Below are 16,805 nucleotides of genomic sequence, written 5' to 3'. Positions count from 1 at the left end.
GAGGGAATTTGCCGCTAATTTGTATTTAATTAGTTGTGCTATTTTCAATTTTGTCGCTAACTGTTTTCATTCAAATTTTTGACATTTTCCAAATTTGACAAGAATTTACCAATTTTCGCTTAAAGCCTGGTACGCTGCTCGCGCTAAATTTTAGCTCCCATACAAATTATCGAAAAATTTTATCTGAGCTAAAATGGATCCCATACAAATTATCGATAACTTGTATGGGAATTTTATCTCAGCTAAAATTTAGCGCGAGCAGCGTACCAGGCTTAAAAAGTGGCTTAAACTTAACGCATCAAAGCGTGGCTTATACCAAAATTTGCCGTTTGAGACCCTCGAATTAGTTGTGGCATTTTCAATTTTGTCACTCACTGTTTTCATTAAAAAGTGTGATGTTAGCGAAAAATACTTTTGAAAATGTTCACTTTTGTACTTTTTCACTGTTTGAGCCAATGTAGTTAAGGCTTTTCACACATTTTGTCACTTTCTTTTTACTGTGCATTTTTCTTGGCTCCAAGAGCAGATTTTTCACTTTTAATTCATTTATTTCTTGCTTTAAAAATTATATTCTGTTGATTTTTCTTGATTTTAAATTAATTTTGAATTTTATTTATTTTGACTTTGACAGAATACTCGATGATATATTTTCGTTAGCATTTTCGTTGTCGACTTTGGAGACTTCGAAAATTTTTCGTTTCGCATCAGCAGTGTACTAGGCTTCCGAAGAAAAAGGCTTAAAAAGTCTCATACATTTTTTTTTTCAACAAATAAAATTTAAAATTGAAGAAAATAAAATGTTTATATCAAAATGTTTGTTCTTACTGTACACAACCACCAACTGAACACACCCCATAACACACTGCTTCCCAAACTGTCTATTTACTTCAAAATTTCGGACACATCAACTGACAGTTTGTATTTTTTCATTTTTTTTTGACAACAAAGAACAAAAATCTTTTTTTTAACCAAAACGAAAAACCACCAACCAGCCAGACCAGCCACGGCAAAATTGAATCAACTCGAGAGCAATATCTTCAAGAAATCTATTTCATCTTTTCATTTTCCGGTCGACTGTTCACCGAAGAAAGTCTATTTAAATTCCCACTCAGTTAAAATATATCAAAACTAGAAAACAATCAATTATGGAAGAACTCAATGAAATCCTCGACATGTCCAAAGACAAATCTACCCAAAAAGAACATGATGAAGTGAGTACCTACATTATTCAATAATAGTTAATATTGATGTAATAATTTTATTCCTTAAAATGAGTCATTTAAAAATAAATAATCCTTTTTTTCGTAGATTCTACTTCAACCATTCGTTTACATTCAACAAATTCCTGGCAAACAAATTCGATCGAAACTAGCTCGTGCCTTCAATCATTGGCTAAACATTCCCATGGACAAATTGCATATTATTGGCGAAATTGTTCAGATGCTTCATAATTCTAGTTTATTGTAAGTATAATTGAATTATTCTTATTTTTGTATTTTTTTTTGTGTGCATGGAATCATTTTTAGTTTAGACTTTTTTTTTGGGCCATAAAATCAAATTGATTTGTTTGCTTTTTTTGTTTATTTGTTTGTTTATTGAAAACTCGAAAACCTGAAGAATCTATTTATTCCCCGATTAGAAACAAGCGAGTTCTCCAAAGCAAAATAACTCAATTTCCAATAAGAATTTGGTTTGTTTATTTTTTCTGGGATTTTTGTTTAGAAGAAAACCATTTGATTTAGGTACCAATTTCTATTTTGAGATCGATCTGTGTTGTGTTAACGGTTTAATTTGTAACAAAAATTCAAGGTGGGAATATATTTTTCTTGATTTTTTTTTTAGTTTTAGTTTTGCTTTAGTTTTGATCTCTTAAGTGGAGTAGGTAACTAAAGCAAATTATTAGGGAACCCGGCCGAACAGCTCTGATTTTGATGATCTTTTTTTTTCCAAACGTCGGTAATTAAAAAAAATTTAAAGTCTATAGATTAAAAATTGCCGATGTCGCCGTATTGTTTTTTAAAATTAAAATTACATTTTTGTGTTTGTGTTGTTAGAACAAAAAAAGGTGGAGAAAAGACTAAATCCATGTCGTATGGTTTGTAGTATACTCCGTATAGTTAAATTATTTTAAAACCAACAAGGTAGTTTCGCTCACGACTTCAATGTACAGATGATCATATACTTACTCAAACATTTTTTGTTATTGCATTTCATAAATCCATAAAAACCGATAGGTAAATGCATTTTTTTGAAAATTAAAGCAGTTAATAGATTAGTCCAATAGAACACCGTAATTATAACGTTTTTGAATCGGGAGCGTATCGGAATCCCGCTTTTTAAAATCCCATTTTTCGAAAATCCCGAAAAAAAAGTTTCAAAATCCCGTTTACTAAAATACCGCTTTTTTAATTCCCGTTTTCTGAAATCCCGGATTTTAAAATCCCGTCAAATCCCGATTTTTTTACAAAATACGTGCTTAATTCACAAATAAAAAAATCATGAGAAATAGACAAAAAATTAGTAAAACTGATTTTTTGCCTTTTACTTTCTACACATTATGAAAACGGTATTTCTTTTATAAAAACATAAAATGAATAAAGCATTAAATTGAGTTCACATCTAAATATAAGTTGAAATATATTTAAATGAAATTTCTTTTGATTATGTAGTGTGTACTTAATTTAAGGTGTTGTGATCATTTTATGTTATTATTAACCTATGGGATTATCACGATTTGATTGTTCTTCTGAAACTTTAAAGTAAATATTAGTTTCTTAATTGATTTCTTTTTAGTATCACATTCCTTACTTTTTCTTATTTTTTTTTTATATATTATATTTTTTGTTAAAGGTTTCAATTAAATGCGTTTAGAACAATCTCTCATTTTTTAATTTGTTTTAGTATCCCAATTTTGCAAGCAAAACTAGTTGTTTTATTTTAAAAAAATCGCGCGATTTTTTAAAATAAAACAACTAGTTTTGCTTTTGAAATCGGGATAATAAAAAACGGGATTTTAAAAAGCGGGATTATAAAAAGCGGGATAATGAAAAGCGGGATAATGAAAAACGGGATTTTAAAAGCGGGATTTTAAAAAACGGGAATATAAAAAACGGGATATCGAACCCAAACCCATCTAGTCAAAATGTATGCCTTTCTGAATTTAATTAGATAATGCACTTTCCCTGCACGAGATATAGACTTTTGCCCAAATAAAAAAATAATACACTCATCGAGACCTTTTATTTGAAGTATGTCTCAATGTGTTACACAAATGAGCCACGTCCCATAAAAAAGTGTTCTAAAAACCGAAAAATGCATTGCGTCATGGGTGAAAACTGGTGATGGAATAGCCCAATTGAACTTCCAACACAGTTATGTAATGTTTTTGAAAGCTAGTTAAAATGTATACTTTTCTGAATTTTATTACATACATTTTTTAACATAAAATGCATCACTTCACTTTCCCTGCACAAGATACAGACTTTTGCCCATATAAATAAATAGTACACTCATCGAGACCTTTCATTTGATGTATGTCTCAATATGTTACACCAATGGGCCAAAATGCCCAGTCTCCTTTTATTACTTAAGTTGCATAAAATCAATGAAACCAAAAGATTCTTTAGGTAATTTAAGGAAAAAAAAAATATATAGGAGTAAAAGACAATCTTCCATCATTTAAGCGATAAATGCAATTTTATCACAAACTGACTTCAAACACAAAAAAAAAATATTTCAAAACCACGGCAACACCTAAAGTATTTGCATAAACGTTTTTAAAAATCCAGAATCTCAGATCTATCTGTAAAATTTGAAGCCACTAAATTTAATCAAGATTTTTTGAAAGAATGGTCCTCAACTAAGAATTTTGGAAAGAAAAACGTTTTTAAAAATTTTTAAATGACTTTTTATCAAACTTTTTCGTAGTAAAATATGATTTTATTTCATTTCATTTTGACTTTGGCAAATAAGAACTTTAAACTTTTGCTATTTAATTTTCAACAATAAGGGCTATTGAATGAATAATAAAATGCACGACTGGGGTCGCACGTACTTGCTCTTATGCTTAAAGTAATCTAATGTTAAAGCTTTTTATTCAAGAAAATTAGGAAAAATTTGATATTTTCAAGAAATTTCATAGGTAGTGTAAAAAAAATAAAATCTGTTTTTATAATTAATTAAACACCGTTTTAAAAAAAAGTATGCCATTTCATTACTTGTATAATAAGGTATTTTTAGAAAAAAATTTTCGAAAATCGTAGGAGCCGTTTTTTTAAAAAATAATTTTTTATATATAAAAATTTTTTAACATTTTTCAGCAAAATAGTTGGTATGCCATTTTGAAGAAATAATTAATTTACACATAAAAACTAAATTTCAAAATTTTTCATTAATCCGTTTTAAAAAAATTGATTTTCAAAAAAAAATTTTGAAATATTTTTTAAAAATACAAAAATGCGTTTTTTGAAAATTTTCTAAAATTTTAATATTACCTTTACTTAAACACTTTTGTATAAAAATTTTTATTAAATTCAATTTAATGTTGTACGAGATATTCAGAAACGAAAAAAACCGTTCTATGACAGGTACCGTTAATAACGGTACAAAAAATATTTTTTTAATTTTAAAAGTTGGCTCTTATGTGTAATACTACAAACAAAAATTTTAATCAAAATCGTTAGAGCCGTTTTTGAAAAAAAATTAACTTTTGTATTTCCGTTATATGGCAGGTACCGTTAGTTTTGGTCATACAAAAAAAATTTCAATTTTCCCTCTAGGGAATTACCAAAAACTGCTAACTACCAAGTTTGAACAAAATCACTTCACTTGTTTAGGCTGCAGCTCCAGATAGAGACAGATACACAGACAGACAGACAGAATTGCCGGACCCACATTTTGGCATTCTCCATTATCGTTATGTCATGTAAAATTGTTATCTCGAGTTCGATTTTTTTACGAATCAACTTGCCCTATAGTACCTACATATATCACAAGTAAAAAATAACTTTATATTTAAATGTTGAACTTAAAAAAAAATAAATTAATTTTTTTTTCAAAAGTTCTTCGAAATTGAAATACTTTTTAATTTGTTTTCATAAACTGTAATACATATTGACATTTCCTTTTATAATTTCAAATCATAATAAATGTGGCCAAAAGACTTTGAAAAATAAATGCATTTATATCACAAAAAAATTTAAAAAGCACCTGTTAAAATTTTTTCAATATTTTTGTTTTTTTTTTTTTCAAAAATCTGAGTTTAAATACCATTTTTACAAAAATCCTCCACTCAATTTACTTATTTTTAATTTTACAAATATTAATAAGCTTCTAGCTTTTAAAAATTGTATATTTAAATAATGTAGGTGTTGCCGTTGTGTTTAAATATTTATTTTTGTGTTGAAAATTGCATTTATCGCCTAAACGATGGAAGATTGTCCTTCACTTCCATATAGTTGTTTTTCTTTAATTGCTTAGACAATCTTTTGGCATTAGTAAATTTATGAAATTTAAGCAAAATTTTTGGAAAAAATTTGTTTTTGTTCAGAAAAATCTTCAATTAAAATTTAAAAATCAAAACGGCAAAAGTGGCAATTTTTTAATCTATAGACTTTAAATTATTTTTAATTACCGACGTTTGAAAAAAAAGATCATCAAAATCAGAGCTGTTCGGCCGGCTTCCCTAATATTGCCATTTTTTGAGTTTTCAATTAATTTGTTGGAAATTTAAAATGCAAATGAAAGCATTTTATTATGAGTCGTTCTCTATTATGTGAAGGTAATCTTGTCTCGTAGGTAAGGTTTTCATGGTTAAGGTTGTAGTTTATATTTTTGATAAATGATTGTTAATGGGTTCATGAACACAAATAAATAAATAAATACCTACCTATGAGTTGGTTTGGTATTATGCGATTAAAAAAACGGTCAGAAGATGCAATAATTTTTGGACTTTGACGTTGAGGTGCAAATTAAAATTTAATCAAAAAGTCAAAAATAAATTTTGTTGTTTTCATTTTGAGTCGAAAAATGAATTTATTATTTATTTTGATAAATTGGTATTTCATGAAAATGGTGCATTTCATTGTTTTGTTTATTTTGTTTATAAATAAAATTTTTATCATCAGTTGAACAAACATGTTGTTCAAAATCAGCTAAATTGTTTCGTATTACCTATCGACACATGGGGAATGTAGTATTCGTGGCGCAATGGTTTGTGCTATTGCTATAGCGCCAGAGGTCAGAGGGGCCTAAAATAAAGATTTTCTTTTTTGCAATGAAAAAATGCATCTGTACTTTTAGCGATAAATTGTAGGTCCCTCCCATTTTACAAATTATTTACACGCACACAAGAATGGCACAGAGCTGTAATTCTCTAAGCCTTGGTCACTTCATGGGGTGTCGCATGCATGAAAAATGTCGTGTCACAAAATGTATTTTATTCATTTATGAGAAATTCAAAGAAATACATCAAAATTGTTTCGTGCTAATTTTTTTTACTCAAATGTTTCAGTCTTTATTGTTCACACTTTTAAAGAATACAAAATTAAATAATAACATTGTTTCACTTGGTACTGGGATCTATTTTTTTTTTTATCAATTTTCATCCTTATTCTACTATCTATAACTCGTGAAACTCTTAAATATAATGCGTTTGAATAGCGATCAAAATTTAATTTTAACCAAAGTTTGTTTTGCTAATTTAAAAAAAAAAAAACGACCAAAAAGAACTAGGTACGCCATCGAAAGATATAACATTCTCAAAATCAAAAGATTCGGTTTTAATCCAATAGCAGAATATGGCTTTATATTAGATTCATCAAAGCGCAATTGAACTATTAGGTCTGTTTGGGTAATACCTAAAAAAGAAATATTTCTACTTTTGTCAAGAATAATCTACACAACTATTCAGTTCCAAAGTACCCAAACAAGAATTGGGCTAAGAATGTTGAAAAAGTAGAAATATTTCTATTTTAGGCAGTACGCAAACAGATCTATAATCAAGAATTTTACAAAAGTGTGACAAAAACACCTTGTAGCGTTTTTATCAGCGTAAAAAGCAAAGCAGAAGTATTGTTTGCTTTTTTATTTATTTTTTAGCTTTACTTGGTGTGATAACAGGCAACAGAATAGGCTAATATAAAATTCTTTAAAATTACGACCTGCAGCTGGTTGTTAGTGGAGACAAAAAAAAAAAGGAGTTTGCAATCATCCAGAATTATGCTGTTATTTTATCATTCAAAATTCCATATTAGTATGTTCTGTTACCTATTACCAAATATAAAGCTAAAAAAAAAAAAATATGTTTCTTTTTGTTTTATAAGCTGATGAAAATGACACTCGATTTCTAATAGCTAGGTGCTTAACTTTTTCGTGAAGTAAATTAAATTAGTTTCTTTGTTTTTTCAAACAGCAAGATTTACAATTTTATTATGACTTTAAAAAGGAAAATGTGAAACATACAATAGATAATCTCTGAAGAATATAATAATAATAGGCATTATAGAGACGTTATTGTGCTTGAATACCAAATTAAAAAAAAACGACGCATTTCAATCGAAGCTTTATTATCATCAAAAACTCCACATAAACTTTCGCTAAAACAGTTATGTAATTTTTTAAAGAATGCAATGCGTTTATACTTGTGCAACACTTATTTATTCCTGATTTTTATTTTTGCTAAAATTTTCTTGCTTAGGAATGCCCTAAAATAAAAAAAAAAACTATACCGACTCCTATTCGTTAAAATTGTCTGCTAAATTGACTTTTTCATAGAGGTTATACCTACTTATAAAAAGCACTATATGAATAGGATTAATTGCTAACAGTGTTCTAAGGCATGCGGCATTCCAAATTTCTCTACAGCAAGGCGGTCTGCAATCCCGCAGACCACTATATCATGACAGACTGAATTATTCTTACTGTACTATTTTCGATTTATCCTTTTAAGAAGAAAACGTCGAAATCTGTACTCCAAAAAAAGCTTCTCGGGGACTTGTTATACTAATGCCCAGCCCAAGCTCACTTCAGGCCATAGTGACTTACATATTTCTATTCAAACCAACCAGTTTTAACAGTTTTTTTGATTTAAAATTTATGTGTCATTTCAAGCTTTGCTACACCGCTTTTATTCGTTAAAATGAAATGCATTAAACAAAATTTACTTAACAACAATTTAATTTAATGCAACAGTTACTTTTTATTGTTGTTTTTTATGAAGCAAAAATGTTACTATTACAAATAAAAGAAATACATATAAAGAAACTTATATAATTATTATAATTGAATCATTTATTTGCAAAACATGATAAGTCCACTTTTTTTCAAAATTCTTTTTTTTGACTTAATTTGTACTCCAGGGATAACCACGTCTGTCTTTAAAATATGAAGTATCTACTCCATCTATATCCGATTTTACAGCTACGCGAAATATTTTTTTAGTATCAAAAACAGAATAAGTCCCGGACTTATCATCTTTTGAAAATAAACAACAGCTTCTTTTTGTGTAAATGGTATATTAGATTAATGGCTGAAAATCTTAAGTTTAAAACTACTTTAAAGTTAAATAAGCAGTCCGGACATTGTATTTTATTCTCAAATACAATTGTTTGATAGACTGGGGCTAAAAGCAAAATTGCATATCCATTTAAAAACTAATTTCACATCCGTTTATTTTCAAAGTATGATAAGTCCAAAAGCGTTTTTATTTTTTATCTTTTGAGCTATCGCTCCAAAAATTAAAAACGAACCGGTATTTTGTAGCTAGGCAAGAGTTCTACAGAATATATTTTTTATAAATTTTTCTACGCATATCAAAAGAAAATAGAACGTTTTTTTCTTCTCCTGAAAAATTTAAAATCATGGACTTATCATGTTTTGCAAATAAATGATTCAATTATTTTAATGATTTGAATTGATAGTGTTTTTGCCACTAACTTTAATTACGTCTTAAAATCCAGAATCGATTCTTAAGTGCAAAATGAACAATTCTATAATCACTCGGAATGGTTCCAAAAGTTGCGAAAAGCTATTAGTGTCCCATTAAAGATTTATTACTTAAAAAAAAAACTCTATGACTCTAAAAGGGCAATTAGATTCCATAACTACTATGCAAATTAATTATCAGAATCTACCCTTTGAGTCGGAGTTTGACTTATCTATTCCGCAAACATCTAAGGCCTCAGTTATATAAATCAGTAAAATCCATCAGTAAAAATACAAACATCAGGAATCCGAAATGTTTTACTGATGAGCGTTTATAGCAACGAGTAAATTTACGTCATTGAATTAAATGCTTATTTGACATTTGCTCCCCAAACATTTTTTTTACTGATCATTGCATCAGTAATTTTTACTTGCGATATATAGGTACTATATATCAAGTTATGCATTCGTACAAAAAAAAAAGTTGAGATAACATTTTTCCATGACATTACGATGGTAGAGAATGCCAAAAACGTGGGTCCCGGAAGTCCGTCTGTCTGTCTGTCAGTCTATCTGTCTGTCTGTCTGTATAAGGAGCTACAGCTTCGATTTCAACGAAACTTTTTGTGAAGAAGCATTTATATAATTTTAATATAGGCCAAAAATTAAATTTCGAAAAAAATAATTGTTGGATTTTTAAAATAAATTTGAAAATTTTTTTTTGAAAAATCAAATTTTCGAAAACGGGACATTGAATTTTTTTGAAATTTTGGTTTTAAATGTTGATTAGTGATTTCTACAAAGTGGCATACCAATTTTATTTTAAAACTTTTTTTCCAAAAAATTATTTATAAAAAATTAGTTTTTAAAAAAACGGCTCTAACGATTTTGAAATTTTTTTTTCTTCTAAAAATGCATCTTAATATATCAATCAAAACTGCATACTTGTTTTGGAGGCAATTTGATTTCAGATTTTATTTTATTTTTTTTTTAAACGAATATAGTATGTACCTACATTTTTCAAATTTCTATATAAAAAGTCTTAAAAATTTAAGCAACTTTAACTCTAAGAGCAAGTTCGTGCGACCCAGTCGTGCATTTCGTAAAAAAATAAAACGCGATCAGTAAAACGAAATTTAATTTTTTTTTGCATTTGGCAATCAGTTGATCAGATCAGAAACTTCATCAGTAAAATTTATAAAATGGATTTGTGAATAAAATTTAACACCAAATGCATTGCTTCTTTTTGAAAAAAGCTTTCAACTTATTTCATCAATATTTTGCTCAAAATAAAAGTTTAAAGTATTCAAAATAGCTAAACAAAATTTTTACTGATGGATTTTAATGATAACTGAGCTCTAAGATTGAACCTTGGAGTTAATTGGGCTTTCAAAGATGAATTTTTAAAACCTCCATTCCTACCTACCATGACTGGTACCAAAAGCATTACACCTTTTGTAAAGTGTAAAGTACTAATTCTTTTTTTTGCCTTAAAACAACTTTATCGATTAAAAAACTGCCAAAATCTTTATTTTTATTACTGAAAAAATCGTTCAGTATATAAATCTTAATTACAATAAATTGCAAGTCCACGTGATAAAGTCGCATTCATTTATTTTAGATTTAAAGTAGTTATTAAGAATTCAAATCTATACGTCCACCAAAAAAGAGGTTCTTATAATTTGATGTTATTATGTATTCCATTGTTGCAATACTAACTTCTATAACTTCATAACCCTAAATTCCAACTTAATTGCATTAACTCATGTTTTTTTTTGCACAAACAAAACATACTCCAAGAGAAAAGAATGAAATGCATTCGCCACAAACAAAAAAGTATCATATCATTCCAATCCACTCAAAGTGTAATTTTAATCACTTAAATCAAAGTCAACTGCAATGCAGATTTTAGGAACTAAAAAAATAATTATTAAAATGCAGTGAGTAATAAATGTTTTTGTTACATTTTATAATATTTCCACTGACCTCATTAAATGAAATGAAAATCTAAAAAATGATTCATGTAATGAACTTTTCAAATGAGTCGATAGACCTACAAATAGTTTTCATTACAAAAATTAATCATTCTAAAAGTCTAGCTTTACAAGAAATTGTTTTGAATTTCATACCAAATAATAGGTCAACCATCTTCTTTGTCAAAGAAATTCATAACCAAAATCATTTTCATTTCACCCTTTTTTTTTATTGAGCTTTATACATTGTTACTGTGGTGACAACCGCAATGGACAATCCATAAATTTGGCACTTAATTCAAAATCAAATAACTTTTTTGATTTAATCATAACCGACAATCGAGGGCCAGATCCTCTCTGTCTGAGAATTTCCCTTTTTTTTCATTCATTCAACTCATCAATTGGAATAATTTATTAAATTGATGCGCTTGTTTCTCTCGTCAAACGAAAACAAACATGAACTTTACCCAACTCATAAAAAAAATCATTCAAATGCCAAACCGAATGCTGTAGCAATTCCAAAAATTAATTATTTCCTTTGTTGTGGGTCATCATTTTGTCCCTACTCCATCATCATTGCTCGGAATTTCCCTTTTTTCTCTTCTTTCTTTCTCTCTGAACAATAAAATTGATTCAGTGACAATCAAATTGGAAAACAAAAAAATAGAATGCTGGGCTTAATTAATTGTAGCTCCCTTCTGAAAGTAATGAAATAATTTCACCCTCTTCCCCCTCAATTCATCAACAAATATTGCATGGAAAACGCATTTCACATCTTCTAATACACTTTCAGTTGTTTTTTTTGTTGACTTTCATTTGTTAACATTTGTGACTACTAACACACACACAAAACTCGGTTCTCTTACAGAATTGATGATATTGAAGACAATTCAATTCTTCGCAGAGGAATCCCAGTTGCACATTCCATTTATGGAGTTGCCAGTACAATAAATGCAGCCAACTATGTTATATTCTTAGCAATGGAGAAAGTCCAATTACTTAATCATCCAGAAGTAAGTAAAAATGAAAACAAAGGAGACACTTGCTAACAAATAATTCATATTTCCAACCACAAAAGGCAACCAAAGTCTGTACAGAACAACTTCTTGAACTGCATCGTGGCCAAGGAATGGAAATTTATTGGCGAGATAATTTCACATGTCCCACAGAATCTGATTATAAATTGATGACAATTCGAAAGACTGGTGGATTATTTATGCTGGCTATTAGACTGATGCAACTTTTCAGTACAAACAAGAGCGATTTCACTAAGTTAACAGCCATATTAGGATTGTATTTCCAAATTAGAGATGATTATTGTAATTTGAGTATGAAAGAGGTAAAATTTGAATGCAATTTTATAACTGGAATTCATGTTAAGAATATATTTTTTATCTTTTTTAGTATTCTGAAAATAAAAGTTTTTGTGAAGATTTAACAGAGGGCAAGTTTAGTTTTCCTATCATCCATGCCGTCCAGAATCAAGGAAGTGATAAACAAGTCTTACGTAAGACATTTTATATTCATTTTTTAATTGAATAGGATCTATGTTTAATTGTTTTTTTTTTCTTCTTGTAGATATTTTAAGACAGAGAACTCGAGATGTTGAAGTGAAAAAGTATTGCATAACGCTACTTGAAAAACTTGGAAGTTTCAAATATACAACAGATATATTGGAGACTTTGGACAAACAAGCAAGGGAAGAAGTAAGTATTATAAAATTGTATACTGCCATTTTTAACTATTCCTTAGTTCAAATACAGTTGCAGAATTGTCGTAATCCTTGCCGCTAGACTTGCATGACACTAGCTACAGCATGAATTTTTAATGTGTCCTGTCATAGATGAATCGCCAAAGGTGCGCCTTTGGGAGAAAATAGTTATCTTTAAAACCGAATTTAATCGTAGAAGACTCATTTATCAAGGTTCCCAATTTGTAGTGTTAGAACTTTATGAACATCAGCTTATGGTATAGGTCGTTTCAAATCAAAAGTCCTGACTCAGAGTTTATTTTCTCCCTTCCAATAAAATTGAGAACAAATAAACAAAAAACTCATTGCGAAAATCAACTCAAAAATAACAACAAATCATGCTTGTTTGAATGAAAGAAATGCTAGAGAAAAAAGTAAACAAACGAAAATTCTGAATTTGTTTATTAATGATTTCTATGGTGACGACTCCAAAATAATTGAAAAATAAAAATAAGATATTTACTGCCCAACTAAACAAATGAAAAGATATGAATAGAATTTCAAGTTATGAATTGCTATCATATAAACTGGACATTTCTGGTCCATCTTCACATAGTCCTATAACAATATCTTCGGCAAAGTTACCCTAACTACCTTCAAATGATAAATAATTAAATAATTGTAGTTATGTTTTTTTGTATTGTCCGCGGAAATGGAGTGATGCAAGCCCGAGAGACTTGCCTCCGCTTTCTGAGGCTAACCCAGTGAATCTCACAGACGGATCAATTAGTTAAAAAAGGGATATCAAGAACTGTTCTTCATTATTTTATCGTAGTTTTAGAAAAAGTTCAGCTGCCTCATAAATGCTTCCTTCTAGTAAGCGAATGAGTTTTTTTTTATTTTTGCTCAATTTTCCATGGGACTTTTGATTTGAAACGACCTATAGATCTAAAAAGTTCTAGAAAATTTAATAATTTCGCAAAGGCTTTTCTTCCAATTTCTTAACAAAATACAGCTTTCTATGCGATTTAACTTAATGTTGTTCTAGTACTCAGATTGTCACTTCCTATCTATACTGCCCATAATCTGGTAAATTTTCGATTTAGATTTTTTTTTGCATATTTGGAATGTCCTAACATTGTCTCTGATTTATCCTCATTTATTTTTTTAGCCTAGGTCTTCAAATACGTCAGAAAATTTAAAATGTACTTTTGATTTTTTTAAATTTTTATATGGAAATTGCGATATTAGATTTACTGTTTCCCTCTATAACTCAGAAGTAAGAAAAATGTAGTTAGGGCCGTTACTAGATTATGGGCAGTATAGCACCATAACCTAATTCACAAACGGTACTACAAACTTAAGACGTCTAGATAACCACTAAAACCTTTTAATAAAATCTTCTTCTAGAACACGAATGATTGGTACGGTGACCATATTTCTGGAAGCGAAACCCGGGACAGATAAAAATTCGTTGGATCGTTTTGAAAATATTGATTTTTCAAAAAAAAAAAAAAAAAATTTAAATGAGTTTTCATAATTTTTTCTTATTTTGATATCAAGATTTCCTAAACGATTTTATGGGAGCGTTTTTGTTGAAATCATTTAAGTCGTTTACGAAATCAGAAATCAAGAAAAGGGTTTTATAATAATGTCTGTTAAAAACTTCTAAAAAAATATTTTTTTAATCAAATCGGGAGAGCTGTTTTTTAACATTTTAATTTTATTTTAAATGATTTTGAAATTGTATGATCTTTAACACAACTTTTAACATGTCCTTAAAAGTTTTGAAACTTATCTGGGTTCTTTACTCTTCCATATGTTGTCTTTTATTCGAAAACATTTTACCTGGTGTAGCAACCTGACAAACAGAAACTGGAACTAAATAGTTAACGAACATTTAAAAGAAACTAGCCTAGTCTAGAGACGAAACGAAAATTTTCATACAAAACCAGCACCAAATTTTGCTTTTCGTTGCACAATACGCAGCTTAGGTAACGAAATTCTTACCTGTGCTAGAATATATGGAGAATTTTTAATAGTTTGTCACTCCCATTTATTATTTGTCCAGGCAATTTTTCTTGCAGTAAAAGTTTTTTGACTTTGGAGACTTAGAAAAATTTTCGTTTTGCTTCAGCAACGTTCTAGGCTTAATGCTTTATCCGAAAAATTAGAAAAATTTTAATTTTCACCCAATGTTTTCTTATTTTCCGTACAAAGTATTTAAAATATTGAATACAAAAATCAGAGAATGTCCAAATACGGGACAATCACGGGACAAATTACAAAATACGGGACACTTATACGTCCCGGGTTTCTTGAATAAAAACCCGGGAAAAGCTGTAGAAAAACGGGACAGTCCCGGGTAAACAAGGACGGATGGTCACCGTAATGATAGGCTAAGATTCGAATATATTCCTCTAACAACATTTTTTTTCAAATTTGTATTCTTCTGCACAAAAATGTATACATTTGCCTTCCAAGGATGCGTTGTCCTCGTATAGATCAGTCAATGCAAAAAAATCTGAAAAAAAGTTTTGACGTCAGCTAAGTTTGGATGCAGTATTGAATAAGGGTTTATTCTGAGTTCAAATTTCAATTTGCATTTTTTTTTGTCTTGTGGGTGCGTCCGCTTAAAAAAAAACACGTTAGTTTCAATGTTTCGAAAAGAGCTTGTCGCAAAGAAACTTGCCACTTTCACTGACAAAATTCTATGGAAAACTTTTAATTGAAGGAGGGACAAATTGTAGGATTTGTAAATAAAAGTAGATTTATTCTTTTACTGATTAATATCTAAACCACAGCGATCAGCCCATCTAGTGGCCACATTTAGAACATTCTGTAGGATATCCGTTTAAAGTATCGCAGTGCTTTCCTGTAACAGAAATGGCAACGTGCGTTTCCCCCAAAGATAGTCACTTTCCTCTCTCTCTCCAGTAAAATAAAAAGCTCGCTGACTACGGAATTTATCAGTAGAGAATTTGTGCCTCCGCAAAGAGATATTTGTGTCAAAAAATCGCTCAGTTTTGAATTAATGATTCTTCTATTCAGCATTTGATTAATACATTCAACAAGCGAGTTTTCGAAATTGAGATTTTCTTGGTTGACTCACATTTCTTGCATATCGTCAAACAAACTGGGAGATTTAAGATTTTGTTCCAAATCGAAGCATGGGTTTCTTGGGGTGATTTTCCGTGAATTTATTGCCTCAAAATCATTAGCTTGTAACGACACATCTGAAGCTACTTAATTTAACCCTTCCGGGACGAAATTAACATAGGTGATGACGTTACAGAATTGTTCATATTGGAATTGGTTAAGGACATTTAAGGAAGTATTAAATCGCAAAAATGAGAGATTCTAGGCATTTTTGAACTTTTGATGGTACCTATACATGTTTACTGTGCGTCTCGAAAGGATTAAGATTTTCTTTCAGACCATTCAATATAAAAAGGATTGGATGCATTCATAACTAAAATTGAAACAAAAAAATAAATTCAGGTGTCCTACAGGACTCATATCTTCGTAGCTTTTCCTTTTTCTATCTATTTTATTTTTATGATCTGATCTCATCTGAAGTATTTTTAAACATATTGTGCAACTATTTCCTTTTTTTTTTCTTATAGACTGCGAAATTCGGACCTAATCCCATAATGGAGACTCTTCTTGATGAATTGCTTTCATGGAAAACAGCAGAAAACTTGGAACCTGCGAGTACATCCAGTCAAACACCACAACTGTAATAGTTTCACTAAACGAACTGAAAAGGAGGTAAATGTTTTTTATAACATAAATAAACAAATTAAATCTTAAATTTATTTTATCTTTCATTATAGCGTTCATAATTTCATCAAAAAAAGTAACATTCATAACCCCATTATTTAAATAAAGCAACACTTGTTCCAGCATAATCTTAAAGATTTTGACAGAAGATAAGACTCCGATTGGGCACTAGTTTGGCAAAAAAAAAAATTAACAGAATGAGATAAATGATAACAGAACGACCAGGAATTGAAATAAAACATAAAAGCACTATTTAAACATTTATGATTATAATAAACCAAGTGGAAAGATCTTTCCAAAAAAAAAAAACCGTTAGGTATTAATGAGAAATTATTTTTGTACTTATTATAAAAATGCAAACTAGAAACTCTATTCTTCATTACTCGTATGATTATCCTACTTTTATGTATTTAGTTATTAAGTTCAAAATAAATGTA

General features: G+C 29.2%; 1 protein-coding gene across 2 annotated transcripts; it reads left to right on the top strand.

Annotated features, from left to right (window-relative positions):
* The first annotated feature begins 951 nt into the window (after positions 1 to 951).
* LOC129910778 (terpene synthase) lies at positions 952 to 16,578 on the top strand. Of its 2 annotated transcripts, none has more exons than XM_055988317.1 (8): positions 952 to 1,211; positions 1,309 to 1,463; positions 11,800 to 11,908; positions 11,974 to 12,234; positions 12,300 to 12,402; positions 12,474 to 12,601; positions 16,212 to 16,356; positions 16,422 to 16,578. In XM_055988317.1, the coding sequence occupies exons 1-7, from the start codon at positions 1,146 to 1,148 to the stop codon at positions 16,326 to 16,328; spliced, it is 939 nt and encodes a 312-aa protein (XP_055844292.1). In that variant the 5' UTR covers positions 952 to 1,145; the 3' UTR covers positions 16,329 to 16,356; positions 16,422 to 16,578. The 2 variants fall into 2 exon arrangements, with proteins under 2 accessions (XP_055844292.1, XP_055844291.1); XM_055988316.1 differs by having other exon boundaries at positions 953 to 1,211; positions 11,764 to 11,908.
* Positions 16,579 to 16,805: the final 227 nt, after the last annotated feature.

Source organism: Episyrphus balteatus, chromosome 2, assembly GCF_945859705.1.
Source record: "Episyrphus balteatus chromosome 2, idEpiBalt1.1, whole genome shotgun sequence".
NCBI lineage: Eukaryota > Metazoa > Arthropoda > Insecta > Diptera > Syrphidae > Episyrphus > Episyrphus balteatus.
The sequence above is the reverse complement of the archived record's forward strand: the minus strand, read 5'-3'. Positions and strand labels throughout refer to the sequence as shown.